The 20080-nt window shown below is 50.9% G+C and overlaps 1 protein-coding gene and 1 pseudogene across 4 annotated transcripts; one reads left to right on the forward strand and one right to left on the reverse strand.

Annotated features, from left to right (window-relative positions):
- Nucleotides 1-563: 563 nt before the first annotated feature.
- LOC309812103 (activating signal cointegrator 1 complex subunit 2-like) lies at nucleotides 564-2912 on the reverse strand (annotated as a pseudogene). The gene is made up of 2 exons: nucleotides 2820-2912; nucleotides 564-2664 (listed from the first exon to the last, which is right to left on the reverse strand). The product of its transcript is annotated as an activating signal cointegrator 1 complex subunit 2-like (transcript).
- A 5009-nt stretch (nucleotides 2913-7921) lies between these two features.
- LOC309811749 (DNA dC->dU-editing enzyme APOBEC-3H-like) lies at nucleotides 7922-20080 on the forward strand. 3 transcript variants are annotated; one of them, XR_014295249.1, is made up of 8 exons: nucleotides 7922-8073; nucleotides 9423-9579; nucleotides 11518-11797; nucleotides 12006-12120; nucleotides 17523-17679; nucleotides 18392-18799; nucleotides 18957-19072; nucleotides 19795-19806. XR_014295249.1 is itself a non-coding variant. In XM_082634855.1 (8 exons), exons 1-8 carry the CDS (start codon nucleotides 7994-7996, stop codon nucleotides 19882-19884), a joined length of 1263 nt encoding a protein of 420 aa, XP_082490981.1. In that variant the 5' UTR covers nucleotides 7922-7993; the 3' UTR covers nucleotides 19885-20080. The 3 variants fall into 3 exon arrangements, 2 of the variants coding, with proteins under 2 accessions (XP_082490981.1, XP_082490982.1); XM_082634855.1 differs by having other exon boundaries at nucleotides 18392-18659; nucleotides 19795-20080; XM_082634856.1 differs by having other exon boundaries at nucleotides 9423-9519; nucleotides 18392-18659; nucleotides 19795-20080.

Here is a 20080-nt window from a genome sequence, read left to right on the forward strand (position 1 = left end):
TATTAGTTAAAATGTCCACATAAACAACCATATCATGTTACCAGCCCAGTAGGTTTTATGCTGAGTTCAATCAACCCTATAAGGATCAGAACTAAAGTTTCTCAAGAAATAGGAAAAACGTAAACCTCCTCCAATTGATTTTGGGCAGTTACAATAATCTTGATTTTTTTTTTTTGAAAGGGTCAAAAACTTTATTCGCAGGGCTTTTTGTGTGTTTTTTGTTTTTGTTTTTGAATACACAGTTTTCCAGCCGTCCAGGGAGAAAGGAACGTGGTGTCTGGCTGCACGAGGTTTGGGGACTGGCCTTGGGGCTCCAATCCCGTCCCTTGCACCTGCGCGCTGGCCGCATGGTTCCTCCACCGTGGATAAAGGCACTCTGTGTTCTGCAGGAAGGCGCTCACGGCCGGCTGACAGACAACGAGGCGACCTTCTCAGGGGCTGTGAAGCTGAGGCTGTCGAGGGGTGGACTTGAACTTGGGGCCTGGCAGGGGGCCAACTGGCGAGGAAGCCCCAGGCTATGGTACCTCAGCCTGGCAGGTCCGGCTGGCCCTGGCGCAGCGGCCTCAGGATGGAATCCTGCCTTAGCTTCTTTTGCGGTCAGCCATGGCTCTCCGGTTGTGGTTGGCTCGTGTGGCTTGCTGGCTTCCTTCTTCCTGCGCTTCTGTGTTGTCTCTCGGCTCTGCCTGTGGCCCCAGGGGCTGCCAGCCACTGCCGTTGAGCTGTCGTGCCGGTACGCCTTCCTGGCCAGGAAGGCCATGCGCCTGGCTTCTGTCTTTCCCGCAGCACTGCAGGGTCCTGCACAGAATGGTCGGGCTTGGGGGCCTCGTCCTCAGCCTCGTCCTCCTGCCCTTCTCTGGGCACTTTGGTTCTCAGCACCTGAGGGACGGTGAAGGGCCTGCGGCTGATGAGCTCATCATCTGAGTCTGCGTCGCTGGCGCCCACCTGGCTGCCATCACATGTGGCATCATACTCATCCTCGTGGTCGTAAGGTGAGTCCTCCCCGGGCTGCACTGGCACCGCCTCCGCCAGCATGCCGTACTGCTCGTAGCGCCGCCACCTCCCGCTTGCCGTTTAGCGCTCTCCTCCTTCCTCCTGCCCTTGTGTACCCGGCTCAGGTCCACTGAGCCCCTGCTGGACACGTCCAACTCAACATTCTGGAAGATGTTGTGACGAGACGTCAGCAGGGGCGTCGGGTCTGGCTTCACCTGTCTGTCTAGGCTGCGGACCAGCTGGCCGAGGGCAGGGGCCAGCCGCCCCTCCAGGATGTTGTTGATCACCTGCGCCGGGTCATAGCTGTAGTGCTCCAGGCAGGCCAGGATGAAGCCCTCGCCGAGGTCTGGCAGCAGGTCCTTCACCTGGGAGATGAATGAGTCCAGCTCCACGCCGCACACAGCGGGGACTGGAGCAGCCGCTGCCCCCAGGCACTCCTCTTCCTCCGAGTTCGGGGAAGTGATGACAGTCTGCTGACCGCCTCCGCCGCCTCCACGACCCCGTTAGGATTCTCAGCTACCAGTGGGTCTTTGGCATCGGTGGCTTTCCTTCGGTCCACCCCTTCCCATGCACTCTCAACTGCCTGGAGGATGTAGGCGTTCCGAGTCTCGTCGAAGGCTGACGAGGCCTGCTGCAACAGGCTGACGTCATCGGCCACAGGGAAGAGTGCATCATAGTCCCGGAGAAACCTCTTCTGCAGCAACAAGGAGCTGAAGATCTGAAGGAACTCTTCAGTGAAGCCCTGAATGTTGTCACAGCTGCTTTCTAGGACTGGGAGAAGGCAGATCTGCTTCAGGAGGATGTGAAAAATCTCCAGTAGCTTCTTCCTGGAATGAGAGAGCCTCTGCCACAGGTCACCTAGCAGCTCGCTATCTCCAAGCCTCCTCTTCTTAATTGCAGACTCCAGTTAGGGAATTGCTATTTCGTAAAAGGAAGCTAGCCTGTAACAGAAGTCGTGTTTCTGGAAGGTTGGGCAAGCCAAAGGGAAGATATCCAGAAAGGCCCAGAGTGTGGTGCAGGTATCACAAAGGCAGAGAACGATGTCCTTTAATTCCAGGAGAGGCATGTCGCTGGGGGTCAGCCGGCCCCTCTCCTCAAGCTTCTGGGGTGTGGCGCAGGCCCCGTCCCCTTGCAAACCACAGTGCTGGAGGATATTGCTGAAGACCTGAAGGATGGTGGGCATGCTTTCACCCAGGTCATTATAGTAACTTGGCTGTTGGATAAAGATGTTTCCTATCATCTTCTGCAGCAGCGGGGAGTTGCCTTTTCCAAAGAGCATGCAGAGGTCCAGGATCTTTGGGATGTCAAACTGGAAGTTGTTGTAGAGGAGTTCTCCAAAAGCAGAGGGGGAAATGAAGTGATCTTTGGATTCCTTGTGAGTGGACACACAAAGGGAGGCGAGAAAAACAGTTCGGTGGAGGCACTTCTCCATGTCAATGACCTCAGGGGCTGAGGCCACCCACTGGTTGAACTTTCGGGGGACACAGTGCAGGTAGAAGTCCAGGCACTTCTGCAGGGTCTCGTCGAAGACAACCTGGCACCAGAATTTATCGTGAGGCAGGGCCAGGAGCCAGTCGAGGTCACTGGCTACAAAGGTGGTGCGTTCCAAGTACTCCTCCACTAGGGTGGGAATGTAGGGGGCGGTTTGTATAACACAGAATACCGGTCTGCCTTCTGCTCGGGGTGTTTGTTCACCAAGAACAGAAGATGAGCTCAGTTTTCTCCTCTGACTACATAAGGGCTGCTTCCTCCGGCGGTGGGTAGGGGGGTGGCGGTGATAACAGGAAGAAGGCCAGGCTGCGTCTCAGCTGTTGTCAACCACAAGCCACCCACTTCCAGGTCAGCGCTGGTGAAGTCCTCAGCTTCCCTGTCTTCAGGTCCTTGTGGGTGATTTGGAGTTGGTCCAGGGGCAGAGCTGGCATTGTGCTGCATTGACCCTCCCCGGCGGCTCCACTGCCGGCGTTGTACTGCCGCAGCCGCCGCCGCGGTCCACGGTGACAGCTCCCACAGCGCCGGCACTTCCGGGGTCCACAATAATCTTGATTTTAAAACTGAATACAAAGAACATGAGAAAGAAAAATTATAGCCATATTTATTATAAACATAGATGCAAAAAATCATAATTAAACAGTTAGCAAACAAATATTCAAGCCAAGGAAGACTTAAAGAATACAGGACTTGTAATTTTTATTTCCCTGTCTCAGAAGAATTTTCTTGGGACTTCCCTGGTGGTCCAGTGATTAAGACTCCGCGCTTCCACTGCAGGGGGCGTGGGTTTGATCCCTGGTCAGAGAACTAAGGAGCCCATATGCCGCATGGCAGCAGCCAAAAAAAAAAAAAGAATTTTCTTTAAACTGGAAGGACACAGGATGCCCCTTATGACTGCTGCTGCTCAGTGCTGTACTGTGGTCCAAGCCAGTGTCCCAGGACCACAATTAGAAATAAGAGCTTCAGGGATTGGAAAAGAACAGAAACTACTAGAAATAGTAAGCAAGTTCTTAGCAAGGTTGGGTTAGATCCAAGTTCAATTTAGAAAAATGAATCGTGTTCCCAGATACTGGCAACAAACAAAAGTATAAAGGTAGATGGAGTCTACTATATCGCCAAAAAAGTTTACTAGAAATAAACCTGACAAAATGTGTAAGATCTTTATGAAAAAGTATAAGGCTTATGGAAAACATCAAAGAAGACCTGTATAAATTGAGGTACATACCATGTTAATGGATGGAAAGATTCAATGCCACAAAGATGTCTATCCTTCCCCATTGATATTGGGATTTTTCATGGAACATGAAAAGTTTTGTCCATAAATTCATATGGATCTATAAGGGGTCAATACAATTTCAAAGAGTAAGAAGGCAAGATGGATCTCCATATCAGATAATAAGAGTACTAGAAAGACATAAGGAGAACAATATGGTAGTAGCACAGGCTTAGACAATGGAGCAGATGAGAGAATTCAGAGACAGCCTATACACACACACACATTAAATAAGTTTGCGTCATTACACATAGGACAGGAGGACATGGATAGATATTCATTAAATTGTTCTTATATTGGCTTTCCATATACAAAATTAAAAATTAAATATCTATGTTATATCAAACAAGTACATGGAAAAATAGTTACATTTGAAAACATTAAAAATTAAAACATCTACACATGGAAAGACTTCATAAACTAAGACCCTAATCACAGATTGGAAGAGAGTATTTGAGATGTATATAACTGACAAAGGATTACTATGCAGAATATCAAAAAATTCTTATAAAGCCATAAGGAAAGCCAAACTTCCTACTAGAAAAATATACAAAGGATGCAGCCAGCAATTCTATAAAAGACAAAATGGAAGGGACAGAAAAATATGAAAAGACACTTGGGGGACTTCCCTGGTGGTCCAGTGGTTAAGACTCCGAGCTCCCAATGCAGGGGGCCCGGGTTTGATCCCTGGTCAGGGAACTAGATCCCACATGCATGCCACAACTAAGAGCCCACATGCTGCAACTAAAAGATCCCGCATGCCACAGCGAAGATCCTGCACGCGGCAGCAAAGATCCCACGTGCCGCAACTAAGACCCAGTGCGGCCAAATAAGTAAATAAATAAATATATTTAAAAAAAAGAAAAAGAAAAGAAAGAAAAGACAATTGGTCTCCCTAGAAATCAGGAAAGTATAAAATAAAACCTCAATGAGATAGCTTTTCACATTCCAGAAGGTTGGGAAATGAGAGTTCTCATAATACCAGTATTGGTGAAGATATGGGAAATGGTAACACTTTTTATTTCTCCTGGAGGTGTCTGTTCGCACAAAAGCTTTAGAAAGCAATTTGGCAGCGAGTGCCAAGTCTGTCATTTTATTTCCACTAGGAGATCTAGATCCTGCTAAGGGCAGTAACAGCCCAGCTAAAATTACCCACATTCTGGCCCTCCCGTGAGGTAGCAGTGAACACGACTTCTGGAAAAGCATATGCACCAGAGTTTCAGCTCTGGGTGTAAGGCAGCACCGACGCTACTGAGAGCAGTGATAAATCATCAGTCCAGGAAGCAACCAAAGGAATCCTGTTGGTCATGGCCTGCTGTGGGCTAAAAGTCTGTGTCACTTGTGCACAATGAACATTTGTGTGCAGATTTGTATGTTGAAGCCCTGTTACCGAGTCCAAACTTGTACTGCTCGCCACAGGACATGCCAATAAATTGAGAGATGAGGTGTTGGGGCAAAGAATAGTGACTTTATTTGGAAAGCCAGCAGACTGAGAAGATGGTGGACTAGTGTCCCAAAGGACCAGCTTACCCAAGTTAGAATTCAGGCTTCTTTAATACTAAAAGAGGAGGGGGTGTTCTCGCTCTCAAACATTTTTTAGAAATGGCAGTTATTGTTTCAGGTTCTAGACTTTATTATATAAAACTCACCCAGATTATCTGCATCAAGTGATATGAATACAGGACTGGGTCTATGCAGTGAGGAGGAACTCAAACCCCATTTAGTATGTAGCTTTGAATTTACCTTAGAACCTGAAAAATAATTTCAAACAAGATAATGAAGCCATACCTTGAAGATCTTCCTCAAGAGTCTGGAAATCTATTTCTGTTTCTAATTTCTAAAAAATTATTTGTGATGATCCACTCAAACTGAGGCCAATTACTAGAATGTAAGCACCACATTGTACTCTATTTGTGCCCTCGATGTGTCATGAATCAATGAATGAATAGTACCAAGTTTTTGTAAAGCACAGATGGTGTTTGTGGCAGCCATGAGAACGTGCATCTCAGATCTCCAAGCATAATCCTGACAGCCTTGACTGCTGCGTTATGAATCCACCACATTTCCTCCAGGCTGCTCCCAGCCACTGACTGAGGAGATGGGGAGTATGGCAGGCCTGTTGCTGTGAGACACGAAACTCCTCTGACAGGTAACTTTGGCTTGAGGTTTCCCCATTGACCTAGAGAAAATGCCCTAAACTGCATTGCACTCCAAGATGCTTTCTATTGCAACTTCCTTTCTTCCCCACTCCTTTACCATCACCAGCTCTCCCCTTTGCTCTGGCTCCCTCCCCATTGTTCCCTTAGAGGTGTTTCCCTCCAAATTCTCTTACACATCTAATCCCATCATTCTATCTGCTTATTGGAGGATCTTAATACTGTGGTTAAGGGTATAGGTTTCAAAGGATTCCCTGGACAGGACATTGAGAACAAAAGAGAAACAATGAAGTAGGTGCTCAAAGACTTAGGATGTAAAGATATAGGATTAGGATCTAGCTCAAGGATGTGAGTGATGACAGCTTAAATCTGCTCCTGAAGTGATAGATAACATACATTATTATGTAAATATACACAATGGAATTCTTTTTTTTTCAGGTTTTCACTTTTTATTGTACTTACATTTAAATTACCATTGAATACTAAGCATAAGTTAAATAAATAAATAAAATGGGAGGGGGTGTGGCTGATCGTTGCAGGAATCCTTTGTTCTTGCAGCTGTCCAGGTAGGTCTGGTCACAATGTTCCCATAAACCTCCAACAAGATAATTGTTATTTTCTGTTCTGCAACTTTTTATTTTATTTTATTTTATTTTTTGCAGTACGTGGGCCTCTCACTGTTGTGGCCTCTCCCGTTGCGGAGCACAGGCTCCGGACGCGCAGGCTCAGCGGCCATGGCTCACGGGCCTAGCTGCTCCGCGGCATGTGGGATCTTCCCGGACCAGGGCACAAACCCGTGTCCCCTGCATCGGCAGGCGGACTCTCAACCACTCTGCCACCAGGGAAGCCCCTGTTCTGCAACTTTTTATCTCTATATGAATGGAAAAGTGTGCCTTTAAAGGTCAGAGGCTAGAGAATGGGCTATCACATATATTCCAGGCTCTAGGCAACATTCTTTTGTGTGTGTGTGTTTGTGTGTGTGTGTGTGTGTGTGTGTTTGAAGTAATATTTATTGGGTGATTCCCCTTCCCTTTTTTTTTTGGCCACACCACAAGGCTTGCGGGAATCTCAGTTCCCCGACCAGGTATTGAACCCTGGCCACAGCAATGAAAGTGCTGAACCCTAATCATTAGATCACCAGGGAACTCCCTGACTTCCCCTTTTTTTTTGAGTCCCAATAAAACTTTATTTACAAAAAATCAGGTGGTTAGCCTGGGGCCATAATTTGCCACCCCTGCTCTAAAGAGTGGGACCCAGAGCCTGAATCCATGGGAGGTTCTAGGCAACACACTTTTATAAAGGTGCAGAGCCAGCATGACTAAGCACAGGCAACAGAGCACAGGGGTTAGAGGTAAAGGAATAGATTCAATACGAAGTCAGGTTTGTTCTACTCTGTTACAGCCCTAACCCCCAGTGTGATGGAATTTGGAGGTGGGGCCTTTGGGTGATTGGGTTTAGATGAGGTCATGAGGATGGGACCCCCACGAGGGGATTAGTGTCCTTATAAAGAGAGCCTTCGTGCAAGCATGCCCTCTCTCTGCCACGCGAAGGCTGAGGGGACTCTTGCTGAGGACCAAGCACAGAAGTAGGAATTCAAAACACATCTGTCCCCTCACTTCTGGCTGTGCCAGGAGAAAATAAGGAGTCCTGATCCAAGGTCCGTACTTTCTCATTGCCTCCATTCATTCAACAGGCAAGTGTAGAGCCACATGCAGATTTGGGCTGGGTGCAGGGGTGGGGTGGAGAGGGCTCCAGCCCGCCCCTCCCCCAATGGGAGCAGGCCTTTGTCCTGCTCTCTTCCACCAGGGTCTGTCCCATCCCCCTCTCTCTGGCATCTTTACTTTCTCTTTCCCTTTGCAATAACCTCGGGTCCTGCTGCACAGAGAGGTCCAGCTCCATCAGAGACTGACCTCTGCCAAGAGGGAGGGCCCAAGAGAAGGTGGGTCAGAGCCTGAGGAAGCAAACCACCCCAGGGCCCTCCCACCCCTGGTGCCAAAGCAGGAAGGAGGTGGAGCCTCGGCTGAGAAGGCCTGGGAGGTCGCTCACAGATAAGGGGGTTTTCTACACAAGAGCCCTGGGAGAGGAAATGGAGCCCCAGCACCCGAGACAAAGGGCAGGGATGGGACTAGCCAGCAAAGGAGGCTGCAGCCAGAGGCCCCGGATCAGGTACCGCTGCTGTCCGCTCTGTCCCACTGGGCCCCATCTCCAGCCCTCTCTAGGGCTGTGCCTCTGTCCTTGGCCTGCTTCTCCTCTGCAGTCCCTGCCGTCCCAGCCTTGTTCCTTTCCCTCTCTGGGCTCCTTCTCTGCAGGGCCCACTCCCATCTGGGGTCTTTGCCCTGTTCTGGGGGTGCCCCACTACTGCTTCTGAACTGGCCCCTCCCAAACCTCCACCCAGCTCTGGGGGTCTTCGTGGCCCAGCTCTCAGTCTGAAAGTCTGTCGGGCTAGGCCGTCTCCTCCCTGCCTGTGCAGGGCTGCACCCTCTATTGGTCGGAAATATCTGTGCTCTGTTAACGCTTAGAATTTGGCGAAAGGATGATTGACGCAGCTGGTGACTTTTTTAAAGCACTCTGATCAGTTTTCTATAGTATTTACACCATTGTAACCACAGTGTGAGAATAGTTCTCTGAGGCAAGAAGATAAATCATCTCTTCCAAGGATATCTCAACTCTGAGCAGGAAAATAAATGCACACCATTCACAAACCTGGCCACACCCCAGGTGACCACGCTTCACGTTTATAACTGTACCACTAACAGCTATAACGGAACTGGAGGAAAGATCAGGAGAGACGCTCCTATTTTAAAATTAAGTAGAAAAGAAAGCCACACCCAAGACTTCACACAGCTGCATGGTCTCATAATGGAAGAGCTGGAAATGGCCTGGCCTGGTCAGGGGACCCAGCTCTATCACTTCCAGCTCTGTGACTTAGGCAGGCTACTTGTCCCCCTCTGCGTCCCCGCTTCCTCCTCTATAAAATGGGCATGGCTGCCGCAGCATTTGGAGAGTAGGTGAGTTCAGATACAGAAAGCACTTGTAACCATAGCCCAAGCCTGTGAATTTAGGTGTTAATCCGACATTAAAAAACAAAACAAACAAACATGCGCAAGTGAAAAGTCAGGAAGGAATTGAACTGAAATGTTAAACTAAACTAACTAAACTAAAATAACTAGAATGTTATTTTGGAGTGGAGAGGTTTTCGTTACTCTATTTTTCTAATGGTTTGGGGGATGGGTGGGCAGGAAAACCGGAGTGGAGGTGGCAGGATGTGCTATTGGAAGTAGCAGAGCCAGGGCCCCTGTGGGAGACATCACCCATCCCTGCTGTCCCAGCACCCTCTCCTCTCCCTCTCCCCCAACCTTCCTGCCTGGAAAGGCGCAGGAAATTCTCAAGGCCCAGGCGGGTTGCTGGGAGGCACAGCGCCTAGGGCGTCCAGGGGGCTGCGCTCCGGAGAGACCAGCCGGGAGTAACTCCAGGGGGCGCTCTCTGCATTTTCCCTTTTCTCTCTTTTGCCCCAGAAACCCAGTGGAGTGGTTAGATCGCCAAACCTTCTCCTTCCACTTTCGCAACCTGAGATTTGCCAATGGGCGGAACTGCTCCTACCTCTGCTACCAGGTGGAAAGACTGAAGCACTGCTCACCTGACTCCTCCGACTGGGGGGTCTTTCAAAACCGGGTATGGGGCCCCAGGACACTCTCATCGCAGGCGGGAGCTAAGTGTCGACCCAGAAAAGAGGCGCAGCCGAAAGACACAAAAGCATTTATTTGGTGCCTTAGAATTGCAATGCGGGGAGCACAGATTCAGGTGTATCCTGCGTTGTGTCCCGCCAAAGGGAAAAAAGCTGGGGCGGGGGCAGGTATTGGCAAATTGTGGAAGGTTTAGGATGCTTGCACAAGTTGTTTTCCCAATATTATGATTGGGAGATATAATCACAATAGTAATCCATTGGTTTTCAGAGTATATTATGTCAGATACTAGGAAAATCCCTTTCGCAGTGTGTCCAGTTTTTAATCAAGAATGCGGATATTGGGACTTCCCTGGCGGTCCAGTGGTTAAGACTGGGTGCTCCCAATGCAGGGGGCGCTGGAAACTAAGATCCCTCATGTCGTCCGCACCCGCCCCCCCCCCAAAAAAAAGAATGTGGATATAGCAGTGACAAGCTCTGTCCTATGCCCTTACCCAGTGTAATAGTTCAAATCTGGTGTCTGTTTCAAAAATGGGATGAAATTTTAGCCCCCAAATGGTGTCCTTCATGTCAGAGGCGTTACAAGGTTCACATAAGCCAGCAGAGGATGTGGAAAAAATGGTAATAAGTCCAGTGCCATTTGGGGGTTCTCAGTGGCGGATGCATCTTCCCACACATTTTCTTAAGTCCTGGAACCGGATACATGATGGCAGTTGACTTAATCGCACCAAGCCTTGTTTAGCGAGTCTGCTGGGGGTGGGTCTCTGAGTTTGTCATCGGGCTTGGCGAAATGTCCCCCCACCCGCTGCCCTCCTCCACCCAGAGGGCAGCCTTTTCAGAACCTGTGTGCTGAAGGGGCGGGGCGGGGATGTGCACTGTAGCAGTATTATCCCATCAAAACCTAATCTGGGTCACAGGTGTCATCTCACTCTTTCTACTACCCAGTGTTCAAAAAGTTAAGAGAGAAAAAAAAGAAAAGAAAAAAAAAAGTTAAGAGAAACTGATGAAATTAATGTTGACACTGTGTTAGACAACACAGTCATCCCTAGATATGGGGGTGGGGAGGTTGGTTCCAGGACCCCCACGAACACCAAAATCTGAAGATGCTAACTCCGTTATGTAAGATGGCATAGCATTTGCATATAAACTACCCACATCCTCCCATAGACTTTAGATCATCTCTAGCTTACTTATAATACCTGATACAATGTAAATGCTATGTAAATAGTTGTAAATACAATGTGGATGTTATGTAAGTAGTTGTCAGCCCGGCAAATTCTCAAGTTTTGCGTTTTGGAACTTTCTGGAATTTTTTTTTTCCTGAATAATTTCAATAGGTGGTTGGTTGAATCTGCAGATGAGCAACTCTCAGATACAGAGGACTGACTGTATACCTAATCTATTATTTCAATTAGATGTATTTTCTAATATATAACTAATATAAAACTTCTTCATGAGATAGTTTACATTTCTTTTTTCTTCATACGAAGTCACTGAAATGAACTGTATAGTTTTACACTTGCCACACACCTCCCTTCAGACGAGCCGCATCTCAAGTGCTCTGTAGACATGTGTGGCTGGTGTTTCTGCCGACGGACAGGGCAGCTCTGTGGGCCTCCCAGCAGACAGCACCTAGGGACCAAGCCTGGACCCCACAGGGCCTGGCCCAAAGCAGGCACTCAGGTTACTTGTAGAATGAATGAATGGGAGGATGGACGTTAGAATGAATGGGTGAGTCGATGAATGAGGGAAGTCAATGACTAAAGAAGAAAAGAAGGGAGGGGAGAGATGGAAAGAAGGGATAACTCATGAACAACCTGCCTCTGGGATGCCCACCCCCCTTACCCCTCCTCCCCAGCTCCCTAGCCCGGCCTCACTGCCTGCTCTGGCGGCCAAGAACGCCCCCTTTCCGCCTCCATCTCTCCCAGGTCTATCCCGAGACTCCCTGCCACGCGGAACTCTGCTTCCTCTCTTGGTTTTGCGCCAAGAAGCTGTCCCCTTATGAGCAGTACCGCATCACCTGGTTCTTATCCTGGAGCCCCTGCTCGTCATGTGCAGAGCAGGTGGCTGCGTTCCTGAGGGAGAACAGGAACGTGAGGCTGAGCATCTTCGCCGCCCGCCTCTACTACTTCTGGAAACCAGAGTGCCAGCACGGGCTGCGCATGATGCACCAGCAGAGGGCCTGGGTGCGCATCATGTCCTTCCGAGGTGAGAGCAGAGGGGGCTGGGGGCTGGTGGGCGGGGCAGTGGTAGGGATGGGGGCGGACCTCCACCCGGGAGGGTGAGTGGGCGGAGAACCTGGGAAAGGAGGCAGGACTGAGGGCACATGGCAGGGAGGGGGCAGGGCACAGGATGGTCAACAGAGAAAGGCCTCCCAGGGCCCGGACCTGATGGCTTTCTCTCCTCTTTATCTCAGACTTTAAATACTGTTGGAAAAACTTTGTGTACAATCAGGGAATGCCCTTCAAGCCTTGGAAGAAACTGCGTAAAAATTATCAGTTCCTGGTGGCAAAGCTTCAGGAAATTCTCGGGTGAGGGCTTCCTTAGCCTCCCTCCCCCACCTCCTCATCTCCGAGTACCTTCCACCTCCCTTCTCAGCCTCCTCTCCTCCCTGGCCCCAGAGGGCCACTGCCCGTGGGCTGCCCCTGCCCTCCCTCAGCTCCTCTCTCCTTTCTTCCCCCAGCGTCTCCCCCTAAACCCCCTGTGAGATCTCCCTCTCCCCCAGCAAGCGAGCCCCACCTCCTCCCATCTCACACACTGACCAGACCTTGTTATTGAACTGAACATAAATGGGCGTGAATATGTATAAGTGTGAAAATGAGATTTGAAAAACATCCTTGAAGACAGACTTGACTTATCAGAGAACGAGGTTCCTTGATGGGAATGATGGTATTCGTTTGCTGGGATATCCGCAACAAAACGCCACAGACTGGGTGACTTAACAACAGGTATTTACTTTCTCACCGATATGGAGGCTAGAAGTCCAAGATCAAGGAGTCTGTAGGTTGGGCTCCTCCTGCACCCTCCCTCCTTGGCTGCAGACAGCTGCCTTCTCGCTCTGTCCTCAGATGGTCTTTCTTCTGTGCACGACCCCTGGGGAGCCCCTGGTGTCCCTCTGTGTGTCCCAATTTCCTCTTCTCATAAGGACATCAGTCAGATTGGACTAAGGGTCACCCTAAGAGCTTCCCTTAACACCATCACCTCTTTAAAGGCCCCATCTCAAGTATAGTCACGTTCTGAGAAACTGGAGGTTGGGACTTCAGCATATGGATTTGCGGGGACACGGTTCAGCCCGTACGATGACCAAAGGCTTTTTTGAGCCGAGCAGTTGCAGTGAAAGCAGGGCCCTTGTCCTGTGGGTCTCTCTCCGGGTTATGCCCCCTTGACCCTGGCTCCTCTGCTTCCATTCCAGACCTTGGTGTCCCTAGAACCCCACCGCCACCCCACCTCCACTTTGTCATCATCACACCCCGTCCTCACTCTGCTCATCCCTCATCCCATTCCCAACTTGCTGCCAGAGATGAAACTCTGGGGATGGTGATGGAGAATGAGCAAGGAAAAAAAAAATAATGGTTAAGTTTACATTTAACTAAGTTTTTAGAAAAAAAAGTAGGATTGGGGACGTGAGGATTGAGATTATTGGAGCTTTTTCAAAAAGCAGAATAGAAAGTGGAAGGGCTGCCAAGAGTCAGGTCAGAGACCACAGCTCGGTTGCTCAAGGTAGATCAGGAAGCGAGCGTCTGGCCCTTTGTCCACCGAGCCAGCTGTCATGTGAACGCACCGGGAAGGAACTCAGTGGAGGTTCCAGAAAGGGTGGCCGGGATTGTGGCCGGGCCAAAAATGAGGAAGAGCCTGATGAGGTGGGATTCTGGGCAGGCAGATGCAGAGGAAGGAATGGCAAGTGGGAAGCTGTTGGTTTGGAATCTGTCCTTAAAGTCCTTGTGGAGAAGGTCTGGGGTCCCACTGATCTCGGCCGTCTGGGTGGGAATTGTCAGTGGAAGCAGACACCTGTCCCTTTACTCTCCCTTCCTGTTTGCACTGCTGCCTGGGGTTCTTGGGCAGAATCCAGGGGGGTCTCTGGTTGCTTCGGCTCTTCTGCCTTGATGTTCTCCCTGTCGGTGTTTCCTTCAAGGAGGGAGGCACAGAGGGACATGGATGGGGACGACGTACCTCCTGATTGTCTCAGGCATTAAAATGGGCCACAGTGGCCAGCTTAAAATGTCCTGCTCCTGGCACATCTGCATTTTGGCCCATCTCAGGTGGCTCACAGGAATCTCCAAGCCGGGGCTGTAGGATTGCTCTCATTAGGGAAAGGCCAGCAAAGGGTTTCAGCCTTCTTGTCCATCCTTCCTGCCTCTCAGGCCAGGGGTGACTTAGCTCTCTGAGTTTGACCAACACTTCAGTGTACAAATCTGATCACTCCTTGGACTTCCCTGGTGGTCCAGTGGTTAAGACTCCATGCTTCCAGTGCTGGGGGCACAGGTTCAATCCCCGGCTGGGCAAGCTCCGCGTGCCACGTGCTGTGGCAAAAAAAAAAAAAAATCTGGTCACTCTTCCCAGAAGGACCCATCTCATTTTAGAATCTTTTGTTGGCTGTGGCCCTGGGCATTAGGACAGATGGGGGTGAAGGGGACACCATTCCTGTGGATCCTCTAACCTCCTGCCCAAGCTCTTGTTACCCCCGAGGCTGTACCAGGGCATGTGGGGGAGAAGGCGGTGTGTGCAGGGGGGGCGGGGGGAGCAGTGGGATGACAAGCTGGGAAAAGTTCATTTGAGAATCGCATTTGTGTGCGGTCTGGACTGGAGGTGGCCGTGACTGCTCTGAGACCTCCTCCCTAGGTTTCAACTTTCCCCAAGGCTGTTGTCTCATCTGGAGGTCTTGGTGGCCACGTGACAAAATAAGCAGACAGCTTACCCCTTCTCTTGTGCTCCCTCCCCCACTCCGTTTCATGGAACAATGAGGAAGCAAGGGGAGGGAACCAGGCCAGGCTTCCTGGACAGCTTTCCAGTTCTGCCATTTATTTGCTGTGTGACCTCAAGAGAGTGTCTTAACCTCTCTGTGCTGGGACCGCATCTAAAATGTCAGGATAATGCTCCTCCCCGCTTGATGCTACTGGGGAGCTGGGGGTAGCAGATGGTGCACAGGATCTGCTCAACACAGGGCTGGAGATGAAGATCTGGAGTACTGACCCCCAGGCCTCATTTTCCATCCTACCCAGAGTCTTGTCAGGGTACTGAATAAAAGCTAAGTACCAAGTAGGAGTAAGGAGGAGAGGGCTCCAGCCCGCCCCTCCCCCAATGGGAGCAGGCCTTTGTCCTGCTCTCTTCCACCAGGGTCTGTCCCATCCCCCTCTCTCTGGCATCTTTACTTTCTCTTTCCCTTTGCAATAACCTCGGGTCCTGCTGCACAGAGGGGTCCGGCTGCATCAGAGACCGACCTCTGCCAAGAGGGAGGGCCCAAGAGAAGGTGGGTCAGAGCCTGAGGAAGCAAACCACCCCAGGGCCCTCCCACCCCTGGTGCCAAAGCAGGAAGGAGGTGGAGCCTCGGCTGAGATAGCCTGGGAGGTCGCTCTCAGATAGGGGGCTGTCCTAAAGATAAAGAGAGGGTCCTGGGAGAGGAAATCGAGGCAGAGTGCCTATGATAAAGGGCTGGGCTTGGACAAGCCTTCCTAGGCCAGGAGACTGCATCTGGACTCCTGGGATCAGGTAAGTGCAGAGCCCAGGAGGAGGAAAGAGGTTGGGTCCGAGAGACAAAAACCACACTAGGCCTCCCACCTCGGCTTACCCAGGCAGGAAGGGCATCTACCGCTCAGAGAGCTGTCGGGGAACGCTCTCAGATAAGGGACTTTCCCAAGGCCAAGGGCAGCCTTGTGAGAGGCAGGTGAAGCCAGAGATCCCAGTGCCCAGGGCAAGCTGGGACTGTCTGCCAAGGAGGCTGGAGCCCAGCTGCAGGGGCCAGGTGGTGCCGGTCCTCCTCGCTGCCTCGGGCTCTGCGCCCAGCCCTGGGTTCCCTCCCTCTCTGGCTCCTTCTCTGCTCCTTCTCTTGCCTCAGGCCTCCCAGCCCTGCCTCTGCCCCAGCTTGTCTCTCTGTGTCCCTGGCCATATCCCATAGGCATGGCCACTGGGTCTTCCTAAAGCTCTCTGTGCACCCTCAGTCCTAGACTTTAGGTTCAAGGATGAGTGAAACGATGTTTGGAGTCAGCTATAAAAGCGTTTTTGTAAATTTTATTTTCAAGGCACAGTTTTGCAGAGAATATTCTCGTTTCTGCTCTGTGGAGGGAAAACTCTCCAAGACAAGAAGAAAACTCGTTTCCCATGAAGACACGACCAAGTATAAAAAATTCAGTTGGTCTTTAAGTACTTCTTACAAGTTGTTTCTGTTGTACCCACAGTTTTAGCTCTTCAAGGGCAAGGTGCAACATTTGTGCTGTGAAGATAAGTCCTCTTGTCTCAAATGTGGAATATCTCAGCCTTGAGTGTCTGGCTTTGCCCAGGACTGGGGAGTTTCCCAGAACGTGGGAACTTCAGGGCTAAAATCAGGAAGATTCTGGGCAAACGGGGCAGTGGTTATCTTAGGTGTGCTATGAATGGGGTTTCCCTTCCAATCCTTACCCTGAGGGTGGCCAGTTGCCCTCATGGGGAGTATGAACTTCAGGCGAGATCATTGGCCAGTAATCAAAGGCCACAGTCCAGAGATGGTCTCTTCAGCAGTCGTTACCCAAATCCATCTAAAGTTTTACTAATTAACACAAGGGACGTCAGAGACAGGTTTCCACTGCTGACGTCTGTGGCTTTGTTAATTAGCATAACATATCAGAAATGGTTTTCCACTGGTGGAACTGGTGGTGTTTCAATGAGTCGGCTGGAAATATGGCGAGACTTCTCTGGCCTTGCAGGAACAAAGTATTGTGCCCTGTGGTCTGGGCCGTGAGGGCACCCTTGGCTCGATTCCTGTGTCCAGATGCCAATTCTGAGGCTCTGAGGTCATCTGAGTCTGACTCGGTGGCCAACCAAGTGACATTACCTTGGGTGGAGTGTCCAGAAGGGCAACGGGCTGGGGCCATCAAGCCTCCCAAGCTCGTTCAGACTGGCATCTGCTGGGTCATGGGTGTCCACGTGCGTGCTCAGTGTGGCTCCGGCCAGAGGGTGCTTTCATGCGCCTCTGTGGGGCCCGGCAGGAAGGCTCCTGGTTACATCCACCTACCTGGCTCCGTGCACAGCCAACAGCACTTATTGGAAAGAACCTGGAGGTTCTGCATCCCCACGTGGGCCGGGCCACTGTGCAATATAATATTGAATGAAAACAAAGCAAGATACAAAATGGAATACTCTATAGAGTACGGTCATAATTAGGGGGAGAAAAAGCTATGTAAGCCCTTCAGCCAAAAGTCTCTGTCACAACACTCCCTTGGTGACAACAGTCTTTCCTGTGCACATGCCTCTGTGCTCTTTGTACAGACAAAATTGTGATACACACACCTCGGCCAACGGCACAGAGTTAAAGGAAGCTCTTTAACTTCCATCCCCCTTCCCACTCCCCAAAGAGAAGGGTCCTGACATTAGGTACAGGGTTGAGGTGCTTGTGGGACCTTAACAGAGGGGTCTGGGGCTCAGGACAAAGATGTAAGAGACAAGGAGGGACATGCCGTGTCCAGTTCTCGGGGTGGGGGGCCCCCGCACTCAGCCCAGGCGTCCTGCCTGCAATGGCTTCTAGCGTGGGCCGGAGGGGTGGTGATGTGTGAGGTGGCGGGGAGCTCACCCTCTTCCCTCTCCCTCCCAGTACTCCTGGCCAACAAAGAAGGAAGAGACCCTCCCTTACCTCCCCTTAGGGGCCTAGGTGAACCCAAGGAACTGGGTTCAGAATGTGACAGAGGCTAGGGTGACACCAGAAAACACTCTCTGCATCTTTGATTTTCTCCTTCCTGTTGCACAGAAACACAATGAATCTGCTAAAAAAAAATATATTCAAACAACAGTTTGGCAACCAGCACCGTGTCCCACCGCCCTGCTACCGGAGGAAGACCTATTTGTGCTACCAGCTGAAGCAGCTCGATGGCATCACGCTTGACAAAGGCTGCTTCCGAAACAAGGTGCCAAGTGGGTTCCCTGGGCACAGGGCAAGCAGGGGCAACCGCACCAGGCAGGGAAAATCCTGAGGCTTCGCAGAGTCTGAGTGAGCTCCACTTCCCTGGAGCTCTCCACATTCTTTCCCATCCGCGGGCCACCACACAAGCCCTTCCCTCCAGCAGAATGTTCCTGGTGCCCCTCTTTGAGAAGTTAATGCTTCCTCATCCTCCAGATCTCAGCTCAGTCACCACTTCGGGGAAGCCAAGCGCTCTTCCAAGGACTGAGCACCTAACCTCACCCACAAGATCTCCATCACACTTCTGCCTTTCTGCCATCTTCCTACCTGTCCCGTCCCCGCTCCCTCCCTCCCTGACCTCCCTGGTACCCTCAGGTTCAAACATCTCCAGACAACCTCCTGGACATGTCCAAAAGCCAGGTCACAGAGTATTCAGGATTGTGCCCTGGGGGTATCTGTTCTACAACCCGTCTCCTCTGGGCACTGGGACCCTGATCTGATTCCGATGAAGTTACAGGTGCTTGGGGAGTGTGGAATTAATGGATGAGTGAGGAATGAATAATTGAAGGAAAGGAGGAGGTTCTTTCCTTGTGCTATAGGCAGTTCACATACTGGAAAGTTCACAGGACAGAGGCCCTCATCCCGCTCTTCACCCTTGGTGTGTGACCTCTGGCCTCTGCCTTCTAACCAACCCTCCGTCTCTCTGAGAACCTCTCCAGAAACAGCGACATGCAGAAATTCGCTTTATTGACAAGATCACCTCGCTGAATCTCGACCCAAACCAGAGCTACAAAATCATCTGCTATGTCACGTGGAGCCCCTGCCCTACCTGTGCCAGGGAACTGGTTGATTTCATCAACGGTCAGGACCACCTGAGCCTGCAGATCTTTGCCTCCCGCCTGTACTTCCACTGGGTCAAGGTGTTTCAGAGGGGGCTGCAGCAGCTACAGGCAGCCCAGGTCTCAGTGGCTGTCATGACCCGCTCAGGTAGGAGGAGAGACAGAGCGGTCGGTGGACGGCGGACGGCGGACGGGAGGATCTGCGGTTCCAAGAGCGAAAGCCACTGAGTGGGAGTGGGGGGGAGGCGAGGCTGGACAGGAAGGACGGCGGCCCAGCTGAGACCCAAGGTGTGATACCACCTGAAGGGAAAATTCCAGGGACAGACTCATTCCAGGGAGAGGAAGAGAAGAAAGGGGAAAGGAAGGAGGGACCGTGGCCTTGCTGGTGCAAGCTTGCTGCTCCCCTGCCCTTGGAGCCTGACTCCGTTTCCCTCTCTCATCTCAGAGTTTGAAGACTGCTGGGAAGAATTTGTGGATAACCAGGGGATGCCCTTCGAGTCCTGGGATAAGCTGGAGCAATACAGTGAAAGCATAAGCCGTCGGCTCCAGAAGATCCTGTCGGTGAGAAGCTCTCCCCGCTGCAGGCCCCTGGCCTCTCCACGCCCCGCCGACCCCCTTCCCAGCTTCAGCCCCACTTCTGTCTGTCAATCCTCTCCTTGCTCTCTCCCCACTGCCCCCCACTGCTTCCTCTTTTCTCATGACACCCCCTTTAGGTCCCCTCTTCCAGGGGCTCCCAGTTCCTTCCTTCTCTCTCTCTTCATAGACTTATTTTTAAATACATTTTATTTTACTTATTTATTTTTGGCTGTGTTGGGTCTTTGTTGCTGCACGCGGGCTTTCTCTAGTTGTGGCGAGCAGGGGCTACTCTTTGTTGTGGTGAGCTGGCTTCTCATTGCGGTGGCTTCTCTTGTTGCGGAGCATGGGCTCTCGGCGTGCAGGCTTCAGTAGTTGTGGCACGTGGGCTCAGTAGTTGTGGCTCGCAGGCTCTAGAGCGCAGGTTCAGTAGTTGTGGCACACGGGCTTAGTTGCTCCGCGGCATGTGGGATCTTCCTGGACCAGGGCTCGACCCCGTGTCCCCTGCATTGGCAAGAGGATTCTCAACCTCTGCACCATCAGGAAAGCCCCTCTTCATAGACTCTTGTTAGCTTTCTATTTCTCTTAAGGCAACCCTGGCCTGCCTTGACCCAGTTTTTTTCTTGTCCTGGCATTTTCAGCCTCACCTCTGTTCCCCTTCCTCCCTCAGTTTCCTGCCAACCGAAGCTTTCTCATTTCTCTCTCAACAGCGCTCGAATTGGAATAATTTAGAGGATTCCTTCAGAGACTTGAGACTTGGATCCCCATCCCCTTCATCGTTAAGAAGTGACTCAAGATGACAGGTCCTGGGGCATCTCACTGCTTCATAAACTGCTGGCTCTTAGGAGCAAGTAGCAAGCTCCACGGTCACCCCTGACCCTCGCCCAAGTCCAGAGACCTTTCTTTCCTCTTTCATTTTTCTTTTTTCCTTTCTTTTCTAAGTGGGTAAATATTTTTATAATTGAAAAAATAAAGATAATTTGAAAGTCTGTAAAA

The sequence above is a fragment of the Mesoplodon mirus genome (assembly GCF_964341445.2).
Source record: "Mesoplodon mirus genome assembly, chromosome: 11".
NCBI classification, from domain to species: Eukaryota; Metazoa; Chordata; class Mammalia; order Artiodactyla; family Ziphiidae; genus Mesoplodon; species Mesoplodon mirus.

Bases quoted from the DNA above. Each gene is read 5' to 3' on its own strand.
- LOC309811749 (XM_082634855.1), top strand. From the start codon at position 7,994: ATGGAGCCCCAGCACCCGAGACAAAGGGCAGGGATGGGACTAGCCAGC. The intron at 11,798-12,005 runs GTGAGAGCAGAG...TCTTTATCTCAG, and splicing joins GCGCATCATGTCCTTCCGAG to ACTTTAAATACTGTTGGAAA. The intron at 19,073-19,794 runs GTGAGAAGCTCT...CTCTCTCAACAG, and splicing joins GGCTCCAGAAGATCCTGTCG to CGCTCGAATTGGAATAATTT.